The sequence below is a fragment of the Patiria miniata genome, unplaced genomic scaffold (assembly GCF_015706575.1).
Source record: "Patiria miniata isolate m_02_andy unplaced genomic scaffold, ASM1570657v1 HiC_scaffold_18, whole genome shotgun sequence".
Taxonomy (NCBI): Eukaryota; Metazoa; Echinodermata; class Asteroidea; order Valvatida; family Asterinidae; genus Patiria; species Patiria miniata.
Window position 1 is genome coordinate 2,278,705 of NW_024037056.1, and position 26,165 is coordinate 2,304,869.

The 26,165-nt window shown below is 38.7% G+C and overlaps 2 protein-coding genes across 5 annotated transcripts in view; both read left to right on the plus strand.

The window, feature by feature from the left end:
* The window catches only part of LOC119724169 (fibronectin type-III domain-containing protein 3A-like), a 93,696-nt gene extending 86,814 nt beyond the window's left edge, over positions 1-6,882 (plus strand). For all 3 annotated transcript variants that reach the window (XM_038195102.1, XM_038195103.1, XM_038195104.1), the window contains one exon: positions 116-6,882. In XM_038195102.1, the coding sequence (XP_038051030.1) occupies positions 116-430 (315 nt within the window). In that variant the 3' untranslated portion in view covers positions 431-6,882. The remainder of the gene's footprint in view (positions 1-115) is intronic.
* Positions 6,883-8,050: 1,168 nt separating this feature from the next.
* On the plus strand, positions 8,051-23,656 carry LOC119724170 (E3 ubiquitin-protein ligase RNF13-like). 2 transcript variants are annotated; one of them, XM_038195107.1, is made up of 10 exons: positions 8,051-8,237; positions 13,459-13,585; positions 14,398-14,478; positions 15,159-15,284; positions 15,568-15,658; positions 16,146-16,227; positions 19,837-19,942; positions 21,609-21,702; positions 22,341-22,421; positions 22,563-23,656. In XM_038195107.1, the coding sequence occupies exons 2-10, from the start codon at positions 13,484-13,486 to the stop codon at positions 23,090-23,092; spliced, it is 1,293 nt and encodes a 430-aa protein (XP_038051035.1). In that variant the 5' UTR covers positions 8,051-8,237; positions 13,459-13,483; the 3' UTR covers positions 23,093-23,656. The 2 variants fall into 2 exon arrangements, with proteins under 2 accessions (XP_038051035.1, XP_038051034.1); XM_038195106.1 differs by lacking the exon at positions 19,837-19,942 and adding an exon at positions 18,134-18,239 and having other exon boundaries at positions 22,563-23,092.
* The last annotated feature ends 2,509 nt before the right edge of the window (positions 23,657-26,165 follow it).

The window sequence follows — 26,165 nt, forward strand, 5'->3', positions numbered from 1 at the left end:
AGTAAGGTACCAGATTTTCATTGAATGATCTGATTCTGTGAGTTTTGGTTGTTTTACGAGAATAAAATGCGGGGTACCAGTTCACACATTCTGATCTCCCCATTCTAACTACCAGGTGTACCGAGGTCCAGGCAGCAGTGTCATCGTCCCCGACCTGTCGCCAGGCACCGAGTACCGCGTCCGGACCTGCGCCGTCCGTCTCCCCGAGGACGGTGGTCCCGAGCTGGTGGGCACCTACAGCCCCTGGGAGAGCTTCCAAACGGCCAGCCTGGTCCCCGTGGCCCCCGTCATCGCCGAAGACCCCCAGAAAGAGGAGCCCCTCTCAGCCGAGCCCAAAGCCCTGGAGGACCAGAAGCTGGTGGCCATCTTCCTCGCCGTGTTCTTCTTTATCGCGGTCATCTTCGCTTGGATCGTTGCCTTTTACAACTAAATTAATTTATGATGAAAAAAAAAAAAAATTAGAAGCTTTAAGGGGTTATCTCAATAAATATCCGGGAGAAGTTGTGGACAAGTTTAGGAGAGAATGTGAAATTAAACAGGCAGTAACTTGAGGTTTACCACGAGGTTTACCTCAAAATTTACCGCGAGATTTACCTCAAAGTTTACCGCGAGATTTACCTCAAAGTTTACCGCGAGATTTACCTCAAAGTTTACCGTGAGATTTACCTCGCTGTTTACCACGAGGTTTACCTCAAGGTTTACCATGGGGTTTACCTCAAGGTTTACCCCGAGATTTACCCGAGGTTTACCTTGAGGTTTGCAAGGTTTACCTAGAGGTTTGCAAGGTTTACCTAAAAGTATAACGATGAATGTTTGACCATCGTTTGACTAGAGACAATCACACATTGTTATTAGTGTGCAGGTCAACGATACATGGCAAAGTAACCGCTAGTCGACTAATGGTCCTCGATTGAAACTGTTCATTGCTGACAAATTCATCACGGGAAGATGTCAGAGAAGTTGTTCAGAATCCTGCAACAAATTCCCGATACAATGGGTCTGTTGCAGATAAACTTTTCCCACAACTTATCCCGGAAATATTTAACGAGATGATTGCTAAGGATTGGTTCATGCTTCACGGTAAAGTAAAAAAATCAAAAACTAAAAATGTAACGCCGTGAAACACAAATTCTTCTCGGCGTTGAAATGTGTTCAACTTTTGGCAAAGTTACTTGTGAATACTTTGCCATGACGTCACAAATATATACATTCACGTTGTGAGCTCGCTTTCACTTGAGCATGAACGGCCTTTTATTCCGAATCTTTTTGAAAGAACAAAAAATGAAATTCCATTGTAAGCAGATTTTTTTAACAAATCTGGACTTGTAAAGAGCCGCAGCTTTTTTCCCCCGTAGGCGGTCCTTTGTAAAAGGGAAAAATCGGCATTCTGTATTCTCCAGGAGGATAAAAGTGGCTAGAACTGCCAACTGCCGGGGAATTTATTTATTGTAAGGCTCAAGTTTTAAAACGGCAAAACCTCTTGCGTCTGGTTGTGTTAAAAATGGCAGGCCATTACCCTCGTGAGATCAAGTCAGCATGCATGAACAATTCCAGTTTTTTTTGTGGGAACTGTTGACGAGCAAATTTGTTTTCTATCCGCTGTGCTCACCATTTGCAGAAAGTCGCTTTCCCAATGCATAACGATCCCGTAATTTATTGAAGTTTTTGTCTATTTGTGCGAATCCAACTGCCAGAAACTTTCTGGATTCCTGCCTGTGAAAAAGGAGGAGCGTGGATGGCACTCTGCCACTAGAGGGCGCTATTGTTCATAACGCAAACATCGCGAAAAATCCTTGCACACAAAAAATATCGTGGCCCCATCTCCCTCAGTTACACTGCCCGACTGCGGCTGAGATTCAAGAACATCAGATCAGGAACAATTTGAAAACTTTCACCTCTTTTGTTTTTCCTGTAAGTGAATTGTTTATTTGGTTTTCATTTCGCAAATTTTGATCTCCATTTTGAAGTTTACTTCTTCTTCCAACGTTCATTTTGATTAATTTTTTTGTGATGGTTTGCAAGAATATCCCCCAGACAACAAAACTATTGTAAGGATTTTTGTCGATATTTCTTCCTAGTTTGGGATTTGTAGGAACGTCTTCACCTTGATTATTAATTTTCCGTCAATTTTTTTTTTTTAAGAAACAAGTTTTCCAGACAGTTGGCCAATTCGCTCGTAGAAAAAATAAATATCAAAACATTTGAAATTATTGATGAATTCAGCTATGCGAGGTTTTTTTCTTTTGATTTTTTGGCATGCAGCCAAGTTTTCTCAACTTTGTCAATTACCAAGCCATTCAATTAATTTCTTGTTTAAATGGGTTTGGGAAACAATTTTCTTTTTACGAGTGGCCTTAGAAAGTTTTGGTGAACGAAATTTGGGAAGTTGTATTAAACATGGGTGTGAACAAGCTATTGCCCACTGTACATTATTAAGTAGAAATCACTAACTTTATCGCTTGCCTTGACTTAAAGGAACACTCTCATGATATCCAGAAAAATAGTCATGTTTTCTGAAAGTTCCAAAATTTTTCAAAATTCCGAAACTCGGCAAGGATGGTCCTAATTAAAGCAACAAACTGATATCAATTAAAAAAGTGTCAGCTACATATGCACGTTGAACATTCTGTCCAGTTTTGGGGTTTTTTGGTCATGAGGTTGTCCCTTTAAGTTCACTGTAGCAAAAGAGATTTTTTTTTTTTAAACCTAGGGACTGTTTAGTTCAAACTCATGTAATGTAAAATAAAAAAAAAGTTAATATAGTTGCATTTTATTTTTGGACGAATAGATATTCTGTATATGATCTCAATTCTTATATTTTTTGGCATTTTGTTTTTTCATTTACCAATTGTTTACAAGTTATCGTCGTTTCCCCGTTTGTATTTAATGAATGTTTACCAGTCGCTTGGAATTAGTTTGTGGAACGAGAACGCAAAATTTTTAGTCATTTTTTTCTTGTTGGAATTGCTTGTAGATTGTAGAACGATGGTATACATTAGCAGTGTTTAGGTACTAATTTATGCTTGTTTTTAATTTTTTTTTTTCCATTTCTTCAAACATATTTTGATTTTTTTCCCCTGTAATATGCTTACATACCAGATTGTGGCAAATACACATCCAAAATTCTTCCCAGAAAATACTCCTTTCCACAGTTTTCTTTGCATTTTTTGGATTGTTTTCAAAACATAGTTTTTAGCGCCCCCTCCCACACCCACAATTAAAAATGTACTGATGATTAGTTTTAAATTGCTAAACGCCACTGCCAACTCAATGTGCCATGCAAAAAAAAAACCTGTTGTTTTTGCAAAGTATTCCCATTTCCTGTGTGATTTTTATTTATAACTTTATTAAACTTGTTGGGAGGAAAAGCGGAATTACTTTGCAGAGACGATGATTCGGGGTGCCTATTTTTATCCCCAAACTCGCCAAAACAGAAAGCAGTAATCAAAAAACAACACCGACCTACTTCACAAGAAAGGGCCAAAATTCTCCCTTGGAAAAGTTTTTCAGGGGACGACTACCAGTTGAGCTCATGATAGATTGTGCGATTTTTTGGTTGGTAATCAGTAACCATGATTTGACAACAGTGTAATGAAATCACTGTCTAGTTTGTGCTAAAGTGGCGTCGTGACTTTGGGCCAAGTTGGGAAGTTGAGAAGGTTATTCAAACAAACAAACAAACAAACAAACAAACAAACAATGAAATTGAATTGTAATCTGTATTATTGTACATACATCTTTACATAATCTCTAGCGTAAGTTCAATTGAATGTTGACTTAAAAACATATATTTACCTTAAATTTCTGGACACGGACATTCAGAAGTATATTTTTTTGAAAAGAAAAAAAACTTAAAGAGTATTAAGTTTAAATCTGTATGTGCTAGTATTATATTTCAATGGTAAACAAAAATTGTACAAAGAATTTAAGGGTAAGGCTTAAAACAAATAGCAGAAATAGATTAAAAGGAAACAAAAACAGCTCTTGAATAAATGAATATTAAGTAGCTGCCACTGTGTATTTAATAGATCAGCCAAATTTACAAAAAAAAAATATTACTGTTCTTGCTAAAATATGTTTAAAGTACTTTGATGTATGCCTAGAAAAGAAATGTATGTGTGTTGTCGACACAAACAATTTTTTTTTGTGGTGTGGCCTACTAGACTTAATTAATGTATTCCATTTTGGAGGGTAGTTTATCAACGGTTGCCTGGACGTTGCAGTTAACAAAGGAACGGAAAAGTAAAATTGAACAAAATTGCAGTCACAGATTTTTTTGGACGGAATAAAAGCGCAAGTTTCGGCTTTTGTGTTGACTGGAACCAGCACACATTCAGTTTACTTTTTGTGGATGTAAGCACCCCTATTCATCCAGTTGGAAGACTCCAGCTGCTGTGTTTATCAGTATGGACTGTAAAGTCTACCATTATGAAACAGGGGTGTAAATGTATTCCTTCTCGGACCCTCATCCATCCACAAAATGCCGTGTATACTTAACTTTACACAAAAATGCATATTTTTCTAAACAACGATTGCTGTTTTAAGGTAAACAAAAGTAGAACAAACTTACTCCTGCTACATCGCAGAAATGAAATTATGCTGCATTTCAACAAAAACAACTCCAAATTCAAAAAGGATTTTTGTGACAAAAAGTAGAAGCCATGGCCCGACTGCGTACAAAAGTTAACATTCCTGCGTGTTCTTTCCAAATCGTGTTCAATTTGTATTAAACAAAACAAAAAACAACAAGAAGAGGGAATAATTAAGTGTTTATTGTGCCAGTGTTAAATCGGTTAGTTTAGAAAAATGACAAAAGATTTAAAGTTTAAGGATTTTCTTTCCAATGTTTGGTGAAAAATTTAGAGCGTAGATGGACCAAAAAAGTCCCCACATGTTCTTCTCCACTCCACCCTTCAGTATTCCTGTATATTTCAGATTTTGTTCGGACTATTAAAGTTTTTTTCTTTTTTCGTTTCAAAAAGTGTAAGCATAGTATCATAAGGTCGTAGTATTAAAACGAGAAGAATCCTTTAAATTTTATTTTACTTGCTGAAACAATTAAAAATATTTATAGATGTGTATATGTATATGTTTTAATTCAGAATGTTGACAGGTTTTATCGGCTACGTTCTCTGAGGGTTGATTTCGGTGAAAGTGAAATTCGCCCTTTTTGGGGGGGGGGGGTGTTCTGACTTTGCTTTATAAAAAAATGTTGCCTTTGATTCGGTGAATATATACAAGATTATTTTTCATCTGCTTATTTTTTAGTCTATTTTGCCCTTCTTTTTGGTGTGGGAGGTTCTGTTTGTTTGAAAATTACAAAAAAATATTTCGAAAGTTACATTCATTTAGCGTTCACCTACCTCGCAAAGTGTCAAAATGGAATGGTCTTAATTCACAATGGCCATTACTTGATGGTTGTCAATCCGTAAACTTGGCACTTTTTTTTTCTTCTTTTAGATAGATCTGGTGACCCCTCCCCCCACCCCCAAAAAATTCCCTTCGTTTTGGGTTCATTTTGTTCCATCAGCAATAGATAGATTCTGTGTGTAGGACCAAACCATTAATATGGGTGGAACAATATAAATGTATTAATTAATTAAAAATAACCAAATAACGATGTGGTTTGCTGTAGTATTTCGGGGGGGGGGGGGGGGGGGGTGAGGGAGGTTTTCTTGATTAACGTTTGCGTGGGAAAATTATATTTTTAAATTCTTCCTTTTTTGGGGGGTTTAAAAAAGGATGACATCGACAAAAAACTAAACGATTTTAGGAACTTATTTAAATAGAATATTTAAAAGATAAATGTAATATTTGGGGAAATGTGCCTGCTGCCAGATGAAGGGAAAGAAATCCAAAATATTCTTGTGCGAATTGTAACAAAATTGAATGAATTCAGTAAAATGACGATATTTTTTTTGTGCAGCACATAGAAGCAGCATTTAATATAATAAAATAATATATTGATATTGAATAAATGTAAAATTGAATAAATGTTACTGAAAGCTGCTGCAATTTTGTGTTGGGGAAAGTTTCCGAGAATTTTTTTACAGAATTTGTTCGCTTGCACAAAAGACATCTGAATTTCAGGTTTTTAACCTGTCCATATCAGCTAGAGAATGGAGTCAGCCATTTTGAAAAAAGGCCAATAAATTTTTCCTTTCTAAGGAAAAAAAATTGCTTGCCTGAACCACAGGCCAGCATATTATACCTAAGGTGTAAAAAAAAAATGGCCGTTTGTGAAACTTAAGCTTGATTTTTAACCAAAACTCGAAACAATTTTAAGGACGAATCTGATGGGTTTCCTTCCCCTGTTTTTGTCTTAAAAATTATTTTTGCAAGACATTATGTCATAAGCATATTCCATCGACCACACCTCCCCCAACCTGTCTTACAAAACACGCCCCCTTTTTGGGCGGGGGGGACCAAGCCCATTCACCCTAATAAAAACTCCCGGAATTCAGTGATATTAGTTAAACCATTTCTTATGGTTACTTGTCACTAAAAAGCACGACTCATTACTGTGGCCCAAGTTGATGCAGCATACAAGACAGTTATGGTGCAGGCATTTTGACAAACTTGTTATTTTTTTTGGGGGGGGGTCTTCATTGACTTAACACAATGCAGAAAGTTTTCGATGTGTTTTTAAAACAAAAAAAGGGGGATTGGAGTGGATTAAGACAACTTTTCCCCCCGGGAATTTTTTTCTCTTGTGACCGTTATATCATTTAATGTGCTTGGTATTTTGTAAAATAAGAAAAAAAAAGTTACAAAAAAAAAAGAACATGCCTGTGTATCAGTTTTATGAGAAAGTGTTTGAAAGGGCACTTTGCAGCTTCGTATTAAAAAAAATGCCTCGCTCCAAATGAAAAATCGAATCCATTTCTGTGTCGCTTTGTCATTTATTCTTGTTGGTTTTAATAGGTTTTTTGCTGGTTTTTTTTTCAACAAGAATTTTTTTGGTGTTTCCTCATGAGAAAAAATGTTTGCAAACTGTTGTTCCTTTTCCCCCATAATTTTATGTTGGGGGATCTCATTTTTAGAGCTTTTAGGTTTCCTTCAAAATGTCTTAACATCAAAATTTAGGAAAATAGGTTGTTCTATATTATTTAAAAGAAAATGCAAATTTTGGTTATCAGTGGCTAGTCTTGGAATAAATTTGAGAAAAGTGCCAAATTGGGAGAAAAAAATTAAGAAACGCAGTTTTATAAAAGAAAAAAGAGAGAGAAAGAAAAAGCTTTTTAGGAAAGGTGGCAGAATCCCCTCATTTATGGGGGAGGGGCTAATTATATTTTGGAGGGGTGACAATTTTCTCCCCCACCCCTTTTTGGAGATGGGTCCCCCCCCCCCTGAAGCCATACTCCTCCCACTTTTAGTCTGACTATATTTTGCAGATAAAGCTTTTTAAAAAATCTGACACATAGTCTGGAAAAAAATTCTTGAAATTTGGTAAAATGGGGTGTTCTGTAAATAATTTATCCAAAAAGGTGAACATTTTCGGCCATAACTCAGTCTTGGAACAAATTTGGGAAACTGCCCAATTGATTTAAAACAAACCCTAAAGAGAGACAGTTTTATTTATGAAAAGAAAGACATTATTTGGGTATTGGGAGAGTTGACAGAGGCCAGCTCCATTTTATGGGGTAGGGGGTTCCTTATTTTTTTTTGGGGGGGGGGGGTTGACAGAATTCCCCCACCCCTTTGGGAGGTGGGCTTCCCACTTGCACTTTTAGTTTAGTCTGACCATAGAGGTAGGAAACATATTTTGCAGAGAAAGTTTTTAAAATCTGGGACATATTGAACATTAGCTGACTACTTTGTTCGGATAACCGATTCGATTCACACACACAAAATGGTGGCAATTAAAGAGGGATCGTGATCGCGCAAAGTTGCATAATTAAAAATGTTTACAAAACACACAAAGTACAAGAAGAACACAGTGCAACCTTCGTGCTCAGTTAACACTGGTTCCCGCCCCACGACCTGCCTTAACATCAGTGCACGACGAGTACCAATGACTGAGGCAAATTATCATTTATAAGTTACGCCATTTTCTTTTGAAGACGCTTCGGGTTGTCAACAAACTCAGAAGAAAACTCCCTGGAATGTTGGAAAACAGGAGAATGCTGGCGTCGAGAATAGCTGATTTAGATTCATGAAACCTTAGTGGAATGAATGATATATCAAGTTCTTCTTTAGTAGATTTTGTATTGGAGAAAATAAGCCGTTTTTATTAGGTGAGTATTTCGGTCGTGTTGCTGCCCGTGATGTGACAATGTTTACGTTCGATATTTAACAAAATATATGGCGCCTATTTTACTTTTTATCATTAACTTTTACCACTCGTCGAAGACTCGTCCCTCTGATACTGACCACAACTGCCATATATGTTAAATATTGTGAAAAATTTGCATTATTTCATTGGATGTGTTTGAAATATAAGTAGTTTGTTTAAATCTTTATCATGTTTGTTTGGAAAAAAGGTTGAAACCTGACTCCACTTTTTTGGCGATCGTGTAGGCCTAGTGTAGGGCCCCTGTTTTTTTTATTTTATCAAATTAGAGTCAAAAATATGTTTTAATTGCTCAAAAATTACCTCTACAATCAAAAGCAGACTTTTCTAAATTGTATTGACACCCTTTTTGCAATTTTGAACAGTTTCTTGGGGTAGAAATCACGATTTTCCTGGGCGGTTTGTGCCTTGCGATTCAGCGCGCCGTGTGTGCTCACGGTACATCACGCGGTGATCGCCATCCTTATTTCGGGTTGCATGTTGTCGCCGCACTGTCATTGTCATTTTACCCCCAAATTTCCCCCCAAAAATCAAAACCCTGCCCTTTATTGATGACATACCTGTTGATTGAGAATGTCGCCAACTAGTTTGGTCGGTCAAATAAAAAGTAATAATTTTAAAGTGGATTTTGTTCCCTAATAAACAGGGCCCTACACTACACGATCGCCACTTTTTTTCTTCATATAAATTATCGTCTCAATCATGGAGGTAGATGAAGGGCATCCATTGCAAAAATGATAAGACAATAAAGACATGAATCCAAACATTTCCATTTTTGTTAGGAAATAATTTTCTTCACTCCATAGAGTTTGTAATTAGGCCCACACAATCACGGAAGCGGCTTCAGGTTGCAACATTTGCTTCGTTTGTTTTTACGCAATGGTTTGGAGAATTAGCTTTTTTTGTTCACTTTTTTTCTTCATATTTAATCTCTAAAAAGGTCATTTTAAACCCTCCTTACGTCAGAACAATCACAGACAGTCACAAAAATCATCCTCTTCCCCTGCCACCCCATTATATTCACCAATAGTCAGATCATTATCAAGCAAGTCACGAGCAGTCAGATCATATTTTCAAGAAAGCACGTTGACTAGTCAAATTCAGTCAACAGACAAAAGTAGGCAAGTGGTAGGCACACAGCTGGTTTGTCACCAATCGCCTGTAGGCCAGGCACAGCTGTGTCAAGTTGTATGTAAACAGCCACAGCCAGTCAATCCTGTTTTATGTTGGCAGGGAGCACTCAACCGTTAAAAACAGTCACTTGACTGATTTTGACGGAAAGGACAACTTTGCACAGAATGTATGTTTGCACTGGATCAGCTGGAGGGTTAAAGAAGAGGTTTTTGTTTTATTACAAAACATTGTTTCAATGTGCCAATTTATGAGAATCTCAAACTTTAAAGCCAGAGTCCAATCATTTGCAGCTATCCAAAAAGTAACTGGCGTAATTATTGTTGAAAAACATACTTGGTTGATAGATAGTAAGGGGACTAAACTCCCTGTGAAATTATTCTTTCTGGCAAGCTGTCATTTTGAAGAAATCAACAAAAGAATGCCTTTCCAACGGTGCGTCTTAAGAAGCACCGTTGGAAATTTCTGTTAGTAGTTCGTTTTGTTATTCGACGAAGCGCGCGCAAGCATTGGCACGACGCACACGCGCGCGTGGTTGCTATAATTTGTCGGATCAGTGCACGACATCGCGTAGCTGCAATCGGCTCAGTGAGAACGTGTCTCCCACGCTGAATTCAGGCCCAATTCAAAACATGATTCAGAAACTTTAGATTTGAAATCGAGATCCTAGAATGTTGTTTTTCTCAAAATATACAGCTGAAGCCGAGCTGAAACTTCATCAGGTTAGTTGTTCAGCACCCTTCTTTAGATCTTGAGCACTTTTGTTGCTTCAAACGAACAAAATGCACAAATTACAAATGATGGACTATACCTTAAAATTATAATTTATACCTACCAACCATCAGTAAGGCTACTGATTAAAATGTAAAATACAGTATGCTCACACTCATTTACTTGCTATATCCCAAACCTTCATTTTGGACCATATACAGTGCATGCATGAATGCATTTTGTTTGTTCAGAAGTTCGGGAAAATATCCAGATGCTTTCCTATGGCACTGGTCTTGAACAAAGGACTACACGTACTTGTGATGGGCATACTATACAGTACACAAAGCACCAGTGCGTGTGTTATTGTATTGTCATGTACATTTATAAGTCTGTGTGCGTACGTGCAAGGTGTGCATGTACACTCTTAAAAACTACATGTATAAGTGCAATATGCAAGCTGTATGACTGTGTGTGTACAATTTTGTATTGACGATACAAAATTGAACAGTTTGAAAAGTAAGTTATGCCATAACTCCTAGCGCACGGACAGACTTTCCTTATTGCAATGCTGTGTAATGTATGAAAACCACGGACGCATTTTGCTTACAATAAAACAAACTGAAAGTTTTAAAGAACTGTACCAGTGCATTTGCGGGTGCACATGCATTGATCTATTGGGCTGTATATAGATTAAACTCTGTGATGGCCAAACCAGATATGAGTTTTGACTTGAAGCAAACTGGGGTTAACAAATGGTTTGAACTCAATATTTGTGAAATGTGTCCACAATATGTTTTTAATACTACATGTTTACTACATGTAGATTGCATGATACTTGCGCCCTAGAAAGTTGTCCCTGGGAATATTCAAGACATTTGACTGCCATATGGGTTGTTCCATAAATTGGAGTTCAATTGCTTTCATATCCCTGTTACAACTGATATAAGGTTTTGTAAATTCTGCACATAATCTTTAATTATAAACCCAATAATTAAACAGAACTCAACCTGTCAAACCCCAACGGCATGTTTTGTTGGAATCTGTCTGGATGGGTACAGTACCCCTAAACTGACAGTCTTTTTACATCGGGTTGGCACGCCTCCAGAATCAAAGTCAGAAATAATGTGTGTGCCATTTCCCATATGGTGTTGGAATTTGTCCGGATGGGTATGGTTCCTATGCTTTAGAGTTACATGTAGGGTTAATGCCTCTTATGTAAGGCAAATTACCTAACAATTAATTTAAAAAACAAAACAGTTGGAAGTCAATTTTAGTGATATTTGCATGGCAAACTACACAGGTCAGGTGTAATAGGGACACCAAAAAATGTCACACTTTTGGATCCCACATTTATTGATTGAACCAAATATATTTTGCAGTTCCATTTTCCTGAGTTAAGTTGAAGTTATTTGAGTTAATAGTTTTGCCATCATGTGGAAAATATCGACAACAACTTTTTGTTTATCTACACATGCCAAGTTTAAGTAATACAAGTACTTTTCAAACATTTGCAAAAGTATAAAGATTTCTACATATTCTTTCTTTTTGTTCATCATTTGTACGTTAGAAGTGAAATCTTATTCTCTTAGGTATTTCCCAATGACTAAGCCTTTTCCAATTACTTCCTGCATATACATGTAATTCTCCTGCAATACAGGCACATGATCCCAATCTTGTGATGTGTCCTACGTGACACAGTTTTTCCGCATGACAGCCAGAGTTCAAAGTTCTCTGCTATTTTTGTACTAAAGGCCAGTAGGCCACTTCAAGTGTTATTGTACTTGGTACCCATACAGGGTCACTGTGTTTAGCCCTACATGTGTGCAGCCCTACATGTATACATGTACATTGTACAGTGCACACATGACAAAACGTACAACAAGCAATTCTTATCATATTTGTGTTGCAGTCCTAATATAATCCTACACGTAGGCTACGGTACATCAGGTTTGTGTGAGAAAAACTGGGTCATTTAAAGGGAATATACATCATTTGCTTTTGCTGTAATTTTCAGAAATGGATGGAATTGGGCGGTTGGAAATATGTATAGCAAATATAGTTACACTGACTTTTTTTGAGGTTTTGGGTTCGAAAATGCTATAAAAACCAAGAAAAACAATCATTTTCCTGTAGTCTGGTTCCCTAACTCCATATAAGAAGAAACAGAGTAGTTTACATACATTGTGGAATTGTAAGGTCAGGGAACCAGTCTAGCTGGCTTGTACCCGGTACCGTTCATAGGTGTGTAATCGATTGCAAACAAGTGCGATGGTCAATTGAAAAAAGCCAGTTTTTTTCCAATGCTGGTCAGCCGACCAGCATTGGAAATTGATACAAAAATACCACTTTTCTTGAAAATGACAGTATCCAGGTGCCATGATTTTACAGGATGCTTTACACTGTCATTCACTAACAGTCCAGCAAGGTATTTCAAAATGATTTGGTAGTTTTATTTTTTGATGATTGCAAATGTTGTATTTTCCCTTTAACACTATGGCAGGACAAGGTGTGTGGTCTTTTCGCACAACTTTTTGTTGCATAAAAAGACAACTACAGAACTGTAGGTTTTTCCTGTTGTGCAATAAATTACAGTATGTAGAATCCTGCCACTAACATGACTAACCCTAACCCTGCTGAATCCAACAGGATCCAACTCTGTCATAAACCCGATGGAGCCTGTTGGATTGAGCAGTTAACCCCTTGTGTACATTCCTGATGCAAAATGTTGGATTCAGCAGGCAATTGAACCGTATTGTAACGCCATGTTGGACTCTGTTGGATTCAGCATACAACTGAAAATAAGGCACAGTGGATTGAGCAGGAAACTCCGGTTGGACTCTGTTGGATTTAGCAGGGTAGTCCTGAGGAAGTACTAGGGGGTTAGGGTTCTGATCCACATTATATTGGCCCAGGCAAGAATCGAACCTGGGTCACTGCGGTGAAAGGCGGGGAAAGTACCGCCACGCCAACCTGACTCCTCCTTAAATTTAGAAGTTGGAATTTCCCATAAGTGTACATGTACCTTGCCTGTTAACTTTGCAAAAACATTTTGCATGAACTATCAGGAAGTCAATTCCTTGTTTAATAATGCACATGACATCCCAAACAAGCAATCACACAATAACCTATTCTGTCAATGCATGTAGAGTGCACACAAACACGGATATTAGATTCAGAGTACTGACAACATTGATACCCTGCTCATCAGATCAATATACCAATGAACTCTCCAGCAGTTCCGTGATCTTCCACATTCCATTACTGTTCCAAGTGCAAGGTTATATTGTTGGTAAATCTCTATTGATATCTTTTTATTTTTATAGAGTTTTAGAGATACAGTGACCGGCCATGGAGCGTAAATCGTACCTGAACAGCGCCCCCTGGTGTCTGTCGAGTCTCGTGATGATGGCAGTCATGCTGCCCTCTGCCGTCGTTGGAAACGTTATCGCAGTGAGTGAATTTCCTCTCCATTTGTCATTAACATTTTTCTTTTGAATAACTTCAGAAATGAAATTTAATATTTAAGATTATTTTAAATATGAGTGCGAAATAAACAGATCTCTTGCCTTCACTGAAGATTGGTTGTTTCGTTTAAATTCAGTAACAATGAAAGTGCAAAATGTGCAATCATGCGTATCGTACAACTTTGTGCATAGTGACCGCGCTCTAAGCAAAAGGTCTAGTTTTCAGTAACTTGAAGGGTCCAAAGTAGGTTTTGTGACTGTTGAACTGGCAGAATTTCTACACAGCCAATTGCTAGGGCCACTTAGGTTGGCTTAAATTTGCTGCGTTCCAAATCTTTAACCCTAACCGCCCTGAATCCTACAAAATCCTTTTTGCAAATTGGAGGAATTTGCAGGATTGAGGTTACATGGCCAAAGTGCGTTGCTGATTTCGGAGTACGCACTGTGTCAAGGTCTTGGGCCGGACCTTGTGTTGTTTATGCTCAGCCGTGCATAAATTTCGTCCTTGATTATACTTGACATCCTCCGCACTGCTCCAGGCCACTGCCTCTGCCTCAGCCTATTGACAGTCATAGCCGGAGGATTTTGTAGGATTCAGGCAGTGGTCACCCCTCCATGGACCATATTCAAGAAACAACGGAGGAATTTGCAGGATTGAGGCTATATGCTATAATTTTTCCATGAGGCCAATTGGAGGATTTTGCAGGATTGAGGCTACATCCTAGCAAAAAGGCCTAGGGAGTTAGGGTTAATTCAACTTTTTATTTAATGTCGTTACACTTCTTATTCCTCTCACAGGTTACTCGCAAAAACGTCAGCTACACATTCCCATCCATGCCTGCAAATTTTGGCGACAGGCTTCCCATGAATGGGTTTAAGGTAAGAATCTCAAAGTTTGGGCATTTCTTTCAATATCTGTGAAAAATGAATAGTATACATGTATTTGTGATAACATGTTTTTGGATCCTGAAAGGTAGTAAGGAGGACCCAAATGGGTATGATTAAATCGTCAGACGCACCACAAAGAATGTGTGCACAAAGTCCATAGATGATCCTTCACTTCGTGGTGCAACCAACAAAAATATACACAAATCTTTGTTGAGTATTTTTCTTGGGACAGATTGGAGGTTTTTGGGAGTTTTTTTTTTTTACTTCAATGGTGTGGCATTGATTTTGAACATTTGGCTGCGATGACACAGAACAGTCGGCGACTAAATTTTTGGGATCGAACTACGCCTGAGCTAAGACCATCAGGTCTTACCATTTTTTTTGCGACCTGTGTAACTGCGACAGTATTAAGACAATTGCAAAAATTCGGCGCCTAAAAGATCAACAGTCGCAAGAGTAGAACAATTTCAACTTCTGTGCTGCGGCGGAGCGTGTTCCCAATAGGCGGGAATCAGTCGCAGTCGACCGTGTTAAGTAACGACTCCTAGTAGTTGCCACAATGTTGTAGCCATTGTGGGCCAGTGCAGGATTTGTAACGTTTCAGAGAAAATCCGAAGGAACTACAATTCATATCGTGACTGAATTTTCTTTCTTTTATGGTTCGTTTTCAGGGCAAGCTTGTTGTCGCTGTTCCCCTCGACGGCTGTTACACCTTGCAGCCGCCCCCGAAGGCCAACATGACAAGCTACAACTTCTTTGCCCTGATCAAACGCGACAATTGCAACTTTGATCTCAAGGTACTGCTTCACATCAAGGACAAAATTTGGACCAAACTCTACAAACTGAGTCATTTGTTGGCAATTTGAGTAACTTTTGAAGATTTTATGTAGCCTGCACATAATACCTGATTGTTTTTTGCATTTTCTGGAATTCACAAAAATATGTTGACTCAAGAATTTTTTGAAATTTTCACTTTAATTTTTTGTTGGTAGAGCACTGGACAGTATTTTGGAGGTTGCATGTTCGAATCCCTTCTAACTCTCTGTTTTTTCTGATTGCTGATTGGTTTGTATGTGACAGGTCTGGAATGCGCAGAAGGTTGGTTACGCTGGTGCTATAGTTTTTAATTCCGATGATGACGATTCAGTGCTGCCCATGAACGGAGACCAGTGTAAGTTTTTCATCCACAATCATGTCATTTGAAGCAGAACATTAAATCAACAAATTTTTAAGCAATGTGGGTCATTTTTGTCTTACCGAACTTGTGATTGACATACTATTGACTTGCGATCTACTTGTGATGACTTGTGATGGCTTGTGATTGACTTTTGATGACTTGCGATTGACTTGTGATTGACTTGTGATGACCTGTGATTGACTTGTGATGACTTGTGATTGACTTGTGATTGACTTGTGATTGACTTGTGTGATTGACTTGTGATGACTTGCGATTGACTTGTGATTGACTTGTGATTGACTTGTGATTGACTTGTGATGACCTGTGATTGACTTGTGATGACTTGTCATTGACTTGTGATGACTTGTGATGACTTGTGATTGACTTGTCATGACCTGGGATTGCTTTATTATAACTCCAACTGCATATTTGAGTGCTTTGCCCAACATTCAATGACTTGTGTTTCCCCTTGTCACACCAGACGGACAGGACATTTACATTCCCTCCGTGTTTGTCGGGGCGTCGTCGGGGAAAACACTCAAAACAATGAACTACTCAACAGGGTAAGAAACACGATCTTTAGATGAGGCTGTCACTTACTTGTAAATAGGTTTTTTGTATTAAAGGCACGTAGGAATATTGGTAATTACCCAGAAACGAACTTTAGTCAGAAAATCCTTGATCAAATGGAAGATAGGACTAGTACCAAATACCCTGTGAAATTTTTCCGCCTGAAATGATACCATTCAGAAGAAAAACAAAAATTGGAGGTGGTTATTAGAAAAAGTGTGTCCACAGGCAGACTTTTTTTCATGTGCCCTACAAATGGAATCCACTTACAAGACACACAAAATTGTGCATACGTCCGCTCTGTTTTCTCAAAGGGTATAGTAGCCATTGAGCGAAAATTTCCTCAGGTTAGTTGTGTACCCTTACATTAACCCTAACCGAACTCAACCCATCAAAGTCCAACAGCATGTGTTGTTGAAATCTGTTAGGATGGGTACAGTACCCCTAAACTGATGGTCTTTTATATTTGGTTTGGCATACCTCCAGAAACTAAGTCCAACAGTGTGTGTGTGTGTGAGATTTCCCATGTGGGTGTTGAAATTTGCTAGGTTTGGTACGGTTCCTAGTAAATTATGCTAGGGAGTTGGGGTTAAACAATTTTGTTGCTTGAAACCAAAAAAAAAAAAAAATGCATGAAAGGCAACTATGTACCTTTAACCAGTTCGCGTCAGATGATGGTATTCACGCAAAGGTTTTGCATGAATTATTCAGAATGGATAAACACGCAACGAGCGAGGCTGGAAATATCTGTCAGCGAGCCGCTCTCCGCGAGCAAGGCCGGAAATATCAGGGTGTGCTACGCGTAGATGACAGCCTGAACCCTGGGTCCGGTCAATGTCAAAATAATCCCGGCGCGAACTGGTTAAAAACAAATAGATTTCTCTTTCGGAAAATTCTGAAATTCTAGATCTTTTTCTTTTGCAGTCCCAGTGAGCTCTTACATTAGAAGCACATTGTTCAGAGTAAAACAGCTGTCACATACTGTACATTAAGAAATCCTCTAGGATATGCATAAAACTAGCAATTTGCATTCTGCACATAAACATGAATTGTTAACACACACGTGTATTAAAATCAAAATATTTTCGTGTAAATACTTTGTATGTACTTTTTTTCAGTAATGAATGAATTGTTTATCATCTGTAGTTTTATTTTCTCTCAGAATATGTTGAGTTTATCGTTCTCAGTTACTTTCCTAAAGAATTTTTTGTTGAGAATATAAACCATCTTGCCAAGGCTTTAAAGATACATATAATATACAACATTTGCTTTTGCTGTAATTTTCAGAAATGAATGGATTTGGGGTTAGTATTTTATAGCAAGTATTGTTACACTGACCTGTTTAAAGTTTTGTGTTCAAAGATGCTGGAAAAACCAAGAAATAAAATACTGTTCTTGTAGCCTGGTTCCCTGTCCCTACTTCAGATGAAACGGAGCAATTTTTTTAGACATCTGGGATTGTCAGATCTGGGAACCAGACTAGCTGGCTTGCACCTGTTCATGGCTGTGTAACCGATTGCAAACAAAATGTGGACTAACTAAATGTGAAGAATTGGGGGCAGTATTTGAAAATGTCAGTTTTCCCAACGATGGTCAACCGACCATCGTTGGAAATTGATACAAAAATTCCACTTTTCTTGTAAATGACAGCACACCAGGTGCCATGATTTTACGGGATGCTTGAGGCTATTATTCAGTTTAGTCCAGTTAGGTATTTCATAATAATTTGGTAGGTTTTTTTTTTATGTTTGCAAATGTTGTATATTACCTTCAAAACACACAAAAAAATGTTGCACAGCACAAAGTTTTCTTCTACGAAATTTCTTCCAAAGATCTCTTTTATTCTAATGAAATTCCTAAATTGATTTTTTCCCCTTCGTTTTCTTTTTCTCTTACCAGGAGCAAAATCATAATGAATGATGAATACTCATTCTCTTATAACATATACCTCGTCCCCTTCATCAGTATTGTAGGCATTTGTTTCTCGCTCATGCTCTGTTTTATGGTAAGTGAGCGGTACCCTGCATGCAGTGACGGCTGTTTTTTTTATAGGGGCCCTCTGGGTAAGCGTGATTCCAATAAATAATTCCTGCTGGAATTTGTATGTCAAAGGAAAAATCCTTTGCATCACAATGACAATTTTGTGGAAATTTGTTTCCTGAAATGTGTCAAGACCCATATTTAGTGCAAGGAAATCAAAATTTTGCTTATAGTTGTGTTTGTAGATTGAAATGTATTAATTTAGTAAAACTATTTAAAAAAAAACCCAGGTTTTCTGAAGAAATTGTGAAGTTTCACACACAATTTGGTAATAAATTTGCAATGGCACAGTGCAGTGTGGAGAAAAAGGTCTCCAAAACTTTCAACATGCAAAGCAAATCGATCACATTTCAAAATTTATTGAGCACTGCAAATTGGCAAATGCCTGATCTTTATCCATTGCAAGGAATTATTTTGATTCACGTTTGTACCATAGGGGGTCTCTATAAAAATCAGCCTATATTTGTAAAAGATGGTGGTGATTCGTTGAGACAAAAACTTGAAATAGTGGATTTTGTTCTTCTTTCCATGTTTACCCCAAAGTATCCCCAGTTTATCAAAAATAATTTCTGGGTTTTATAGCATTCTTGATAGATGCATAATTTTATAGCCAAGCCTCTATCATGTCTATAACCTACCAGTACATGTTGTAACATAAGGTATGTTGTCCTATCCGATTTTGTTCCAAGTACAAAATTCCATTTGCAAAATGGTTAATTTTCGGGATACAGAGCAGTTCTTCTCCCCCCCCCCCCAAAAAAAAATTGAGTAGCGAAATAAAGAGAGAAAAAAATGGTTGACATTTACAAATTGTTCACCCTTAAATCGACATCACAAGCTTTTTCATATTTTAAATTTTGGGCAAAATGCTTCCAAGTCAATTTTTTTCTGGCAAGAAATCAATCATGGTCATTCATGCATGAAATAATTATTACAATATTCATATTGGAGCTTGAAAAAAAAAACCACTTAATGGGTTATTGCACGATGAGTCATTTTGGCTATTCAATTTCAATTGCAAATTTATCATGATTACGATGACAATTTGCATATTTCGGCTGGCACAGCCTTCCACTTGTACAGCCGATATTCAAGATGGCAAAATTCCATTTCATCTTCTGCATATTATTAATTCGTTACAACATATTTGTTTGTTTTTTGTGTTTTTTGTGTGGTTTTTTTTAAGGGGAAAATATTTGCAGAAAATCTGTATTCCCCCCAAAAAGTTTAGACCAATTCAAAAAAAAAAAAAATTCAAAATTGCATAAAACAAAATCAAGTGAGAGGCTGTAGTCTGGATCTTAACTCATTAATTTGTTGTAGACGGGTTGAAGAGGCTTGGTGCTAGACTGACTTTTTTGGTGGTTGTTGGGGGAGGGCAATAAACTAAATTTAAAATTTCAAGAAAGTAGCCAATTTTCTTTCTGGGGGGAGAGGTATAAACTTGAATGAAAATCCACTACCACTTGTTTTCGACTCGGAGTCGCCACCATCCTGAGTTAACAGTTCGTTATCGTGATCTCTTGTATATATTATTCCCCCTTTTTGTCTGGGCTGTGCAGGGCCAAAGTGACTCTAACCCCTACCCTCAGCTTCCCTGTCAGCTATTTCCTCTTTCCGTTTGTCATTGTTACCTCCACGTGCCTCGTCTTCTTTGCTATTTACATGGTGAGTATGACGCCCCCCCCCTTTCCCCTACGAGCTCAGTGCGTCAGCAAGAGAGGGCGTTTTTTTCCCCCACCTTCCAGAGGCCCATGGATGGGACGCACGCGAAGTACGCCCACTTATTTTATTCTGAATATGCATGAAGCCAAAGAATCTTCGCGTGAGCGTCACGCGTCGTCTACAACGCGTTTGATGTCTCGATCCCCAGCCCGTCTCCCCCAACTCTCCCTTCCTTGCCGTTGAGGGGGTACTTGCGCACGGAGCGGATATCCACTGCCTTTCCCAAGATGCTATTGATACCTGTTAACACATCCCCACAACCCCCCCCCCCCCCCCCCCGAGATTTTGGAACTCTCCTGGCGAACTGATTTCTGTGCCTTCCCCACTTTCAGATACACTTGGCCTGAACAATGATCTTTTTCGTGGAGTGGCCCTTTATTAAACCTTCGTACATCTTGCAAAAGGATATTTTTTTTCAAGAATGAGGAACGTTGAACCATGCCACTGTGACATTTTATTTTAATCAATGTTGGTTTTCCTTTAATTTTTAATCCGTATGTGTTTTGTCTGATGAACGTAGAGTTTGATATTGTGTACACTTTAATTACTAATAGTTGCATGTACATAGACATTGCATGAAATTCCTTGCATGCTTCGTTTTGGTGTTAACATTCTGTGGATTTTGTGAAGTTTTCTTGGAAGGTGAGAAGTGCAAGACCAGACTAACTCTTCCCACACCTTTTGGGGGGCATGCATATATTCCATTCTCTGCATCTGGTGTGTTCATTAACTAATCTAGACTTAAAAACCACTTGCCTACTTATAAATTTGGAACTTGATCCATCAGGGCCCAATTTCACGGCGCTGCTAAGCAAATGATTTTCTGCTAACTGTGCCTCTGTCTATTTCACGGAGACGGTAAGATGAGCACAGCAAAAGGCACGCTTACTTCAGAGGAAAAATGTGCTTAACTTAGTAATGTATCAATAGAAATCTCCATGCATGCGCAACTGTTAGCACATCCGAGCTGTGAAATAGTGCTTAACCCTAACCCTCTAGGCCCTTGTTGCTTACAACCATCCTCAATCCTCCAAAATCCTCCAAAATTTTTCAACTCCGCCTAAATTTTTCAAAATTGTCAGACAGTCCTGCCTCAAAATGCATTCATCCTCAATCCTCCAAAATCCTCCTCATCCCAAAACTTTGCACTCGTGTTTAAATGAAGGATAACCAACGCCAAATCCTTCAAAATCATCAGACAGTCCTGCCTCAAAATGCATTCATCCTCAATCCTCCAAAATCCTCTTGTGCTTCATTCACCACTCATCCTCAATCCTCCAGAATCCTCATTTGATTCAATCACCATTCATCCTCAATCCTCTAGAATCCTCCAAAACCGCCAGGATGATTTTGGAGGAGTGAGGTGGGTTAGGGTTAAGGTTAGCAAATTGTTCGGCTATGCTAAGCACAACTTAATTCTGTTAACTGTTAAGAAGTGCTGTGAAATTGGGCCCAGGACCGGATAACACCACTGGCGTGATGTGTACACCCTCCTCCATATCCTGGAAATCACTAATACGTTTGTAACCACTTCGCCCATTTTCTGGAAATCCAAACGTTTCGATTTAGTTCTTATTTGTATTGAAGTAATATGTTTTTTTCCCCACAGGTTGCCAAGTATGTCAGGGACAGGAGGCGATTGAAGCGTTCCCGGCTGTCCCGCACAAACCTGAAAAAGATTCCAGTTAAGAAGTTTGTTAAAGGTGAGAGCTAAGCCCCCCTCCCACCCCCCACCCCAACCCCACCCCCTCCCCCACCACCCCATGGCAACAATTTTTGTTACATTGTGTTCATTAGGCAGTGTTGTAGTCGAGTCACATAGGTCGAGTCCGAGTCTCGAGTCACTTGGGTCGAGTTCAAGTCTTGAGTGGTTTGGGTTGAGTCTGAGTCTCAAGTCACATGGGTCAAGTCCGAGTCTCGAGTCACTTGGTCCGAGTCTTGAGTCCTTTGGGTTGAGTCTGAGTCTCAAGTCATATGGGTCGAGTCCGAGTCTCGAGTCACTTGGGTCGAGTCCGAGTCTTGAGTCCTTTGGGTTGAGTCTGAGTCTCAAGTCACTGGGGTCGAGTCCGAGTCTCTAGTCACTTGGGTCGAGTACGAGTCTTGAGTCCTTTGGGTCAAGTCTGAGTCTCAAGTCACTTGGGTCGAGTCCGAGTCTCGACTCACTTTGGTGTTGTCCGAGTCTTGAGTCCTTTGGGTCGAGTCGGAGTCTCGAGTCGCTTGGGTCGAGTCCGAGTCTCGAGTCACTTGGGTCGAGCTCAAGTCTTGAGTCACTTGGGTCAATTCAGACAGAAAAAAATGACTTTGCATTCTTAAAGTATGGCTTTTTCTTGTTTGTTTGCAGGCGATGACTATGACGTCTGTGCCATCTGTCTGGATGACTATGAGGAGGGGGACAAGCTGCGTATCCTGCCATGCAATCACGGTGAGAATCATCGGACGTTCTCCAGTTTTTTTTCCTCTCAATTTTTTAAAATAACATGTTGCTTGGGCTTGGTTGACTTTGTGATCATTGCCGAGTGCAGATTGTTAAAACTGATTTTGTTGCTTTCAACAATTCTTTCAGCGTTCCACTGCAAGTGCGTCGACCCCTGGCTGACCAACAACCGCCGCACGTGCCCAGTCTGCAAGCGCAAGGTGGTCCCGACGGGGGAAGCCGACTCGGACGAGAGTGAGTCGGAAGATGACGACAGCACTGCAAGCCCCACCGAGCACACCCCACTCCTGGCTGGCGGTGGTGGCTCCGCCCGCCAAGGGAGCACCGCGGCCTCCTCCCCGGAGGTCGACGGGGCGTGGGGAGGGGAAGACCGCTCCTCTCCGGTCCACCTCGTCGACGCCTCAACTGCGATGACCGAAAACGACAGCGACGATGAAAGCGACAATGCGATCCAGGGAAACCTGCTGTCGCGCTCCCCTATCAACGATTTGGCGCACAGCGTCGATATCGTCACGCCGACGCTACACGCTGTGCCCGATGACCTGCCGGACACCACCCCTGATCACGAATCGGTCGACGACACGCTCCCCACCGTCGTAATCGTCGACGAGAATACCGAGCCTCTGCCCACTCAAGACAACACAGATAACGAGGTTTGAACTTTGACACCCAGGTGTCATGGTGTGTATATCTGAATGGTGATCTTCTGCCCGCTCAGGACAATACAATGAATGAGGTTTGAACTTTGAACTTTGACACGGAGGTGTCATAGTGTGTATATACAAATTTATACACATCTCTGCTGTTGAATTTTAATCACTTGCTACCATTGAACTTTTTGTAGTGTAATTGATGTTGGATCTTTGATTCACTCACTCGCTGTTAGTTGTCGCATTGCAAGAATGCGCATCTTCAGACTGGAGTTGGAGACCACACAAATATTAACCCTTGACCTTCAGTGCACACATTGCTGATAATTTAAACATCTTGAGTAGTGATTAGCCTCCTTCAAATCTGCATTTTATAGATCTAACAGATGTCCCCTGCAAAGTTTGCCATGCATGTTAGTGCCATTTTGCTGTTCTGTTCGATGATTTTTCGGAGATCACTTTATTTTTAAGTAAAGTTTCTGGAAACGTTGGCAGTTATTAAGCTTCTCTGTATAACATACATGTACAAAAGGTGTCAGTAAGAGTTGTAGTTTAGTTGTGACGGGTCACTACGAGGTAATCACAAGTCAATCACAAGTCAGTTTCAAGTCAATCACAAGTCCATCACATGTCAATCACAAACTTCAGTTTCAAGTCAGTCACAAGTCAATCACATGTCAATCACAAGTCAATCACATGTCAATCACAAGTCGGCCACAAGTCAGCCACATGTCATCACATGTCTATCACATGTCACTCACAAGTCAACCACAAATCCACCACAAGTCCATCACATGACCATCACATGTCCATCACATGCCCATCACAAGTCAATCACAAGTCCATCACATGTCCATCTCAAGTCCATCACAAGTCAATCACATGCCCGTCAAATGTCCATCACATGTCCATCACATGTCAATCACAAGTCCATCACAAGTCATCCAGTCTTAGTCTAGTGACATGCTATTCAAATGAATGTGACAAAGTGATTCCTTTGTAATTTGCTAAAACTCTGCTACATGTACTTGTGATTTATATTTGTTATCAACTGAAAGACAACTCCATCACCCAAACTGGACGCACTCACAAGTAAATTTCTAGTGTAAAAATTATGACTGCGATATATAGCATTAACGACTGTAATTATTTTGTCATAAAACAAAATATAGAAAGATTGGAATTTATAATTGTAAAGATGATAAAATGTACATACGTTGTGATATTGTAATTATACTTCAAAGAAAACTATCTAAAATTGGACTAGCATATTTCGTCATACTGCTTGTGATGTTGGAATTCAGAAATTTTTGAATTGAAGCTGTTAGGAAAATACACAGTATTAGTGTGGGGAAAAAATTGCACATTGGTTTTGGCATGGTCCGGGTTCGAATCCTGTGCGGCCCATCATAGATTTGGTTTTTCAGATGGAATTCGATTCTGTGATTGGATTTTCAAATTTTTTTAGAAAATTTAGGCTTCGTACAAAACCATTGAAAGGTTTGATAACAGTAACCTGCCGAAAGAATTATTTTGTTTTATTTTGGTTCATAAGAGGCTTTGTGATCAAACAATATTTGTTTTCTTTTTCCTTTTTGTACCTTTTTTCTGATTGCCGTGACTTGTTTCAAAATTTGTATTTTTCAGAAATAGTTCCAACGTTAACTTCAGAAGTATTTAGAAAGTTCAATTTTCAATTCCTGCGATTGTTATGAAAGCTGATAAAGCTATGCTTTGACTGTAGGAGATTGATAAGATAGCTGTACCTACCAGTCACCTGTTTTTGGCTGTTGATGGAATTTGACTGTCACAGTGCCTACAGAGAATTATGATCTGACTGTTGGTGACTAGCCTGTGTAAAAGGCATGGCAGGGGAACAGGATTGAATTTTTGACTGTCTGTGACTGATCAAACAAAAAGAGGGTTCAGATTGAATTTGATGTCAGCTGTAACGGTTTTTGCAAGTTGGCGAACTGATTAGTTACATCAGCTCAAGACTGGCCTCTCAAAGATGTACCAAATTAAAATATGTCTAAGATTTGAACGAGAGTTTAACATTCGAAACATAACGTTGTATCTATAGCATTAATACTTTGTATCACATTTATGTAGTCACATACAAAAATGTATTATCGATATTTGATACACAAAATTTAGGTGTATATATTTAAAATCTCTCTCATCTATTTGTTCCAATCGTTGCTTGAAGTCAATTATTGTACGTGATACAAGAGTGAGTATTTTCCTAAACTTTTACCGAATTTTTATTGTCAACTTTACGAATTGTAATGTGGTTTTTGTTGTGGTGTATCCATTATGTATCAATTTACTTTTTGAAGGAACATTCTGAGGCAGTTTTTTGTGGATTTTTTTCCCCAACAATCAAGAATGATTTACTTTGTTGTTCCATAATGATTGGAATGCGCATATGAATATGAAAATACATTATAAGAGCCATTGTTTGTTTTGTGAATTGTTAATATTCATTTTTACGGTTCTATTTTTTTTTGGGGGGGGGGTTCTTTTTATTTCCCCCTTTTTTTTTCCTCACACAAATCTGGTTTCTTGTGTAAACTTTTGTAAAAGAGGAAAAACCTCATCCAATTTTTGTTTTAATTAACATTTTTGTAATCTTTGTAATTGATTTTGCTGATTTTTATGACTCATACAATATTTTTTTGTGAAGAACTGAATTTGCTGCTGTAAGGTGATTTTTTTATGAAAAGTATCACATTATTTGTGTATGGTATAACTGGCATTATATTGTGCACAGCTACTTGTATAATGAATACAAAAAATAAACGGGAGATTGGCGATATATGATATGATAGTTGTACTGTCAGAAATTTGTTCCGAAAAATACATAATTTGTACATTTTATATTTAAAGATAGAGTATATCATTTGCAGCTATCCAAAAAGTAACTGACAAATTTATTGTTGAAAAGCATACTTGGTTTGAAGATAGTAATGGCACTAAACTCCCTGTGAAATTATTCTTTCTGGCGTGCTGTCGTTTTGAAGAAAACTGCAAGAAAGCAATTTCCAACGATGTGTCTAAAGACATATTTTTGGAAATTTCC

What these genes read in the sequence shown, in the direction of transcription:
- LOC119724170 (XM_038195107.1), top strand. Translation starts at nt 13,484, where the DNA reads ATGGAGCGTAAATCGTACCTGAACAGCGCCCCCTGGTGTCTGTCGAGT. An exon ending in TCGTTGGAAACGTTATCGCA is followed by an intron (nt 13,586 to 14,397) that starts GTGAGTGAATTT and finishes TTCCTCTCACAG; the next exon opens with GTTACTCGCAAAAACGTCAG. An exon ending in ATTGCAACTTTGATCTCAAG is followed by an intron (nt 15,285 to 15,567) that starts GTACTGCTTCAC and finishes TGTATGTGACAG; the next exon opens with GTCTGGAATGCGCAGAAGGT.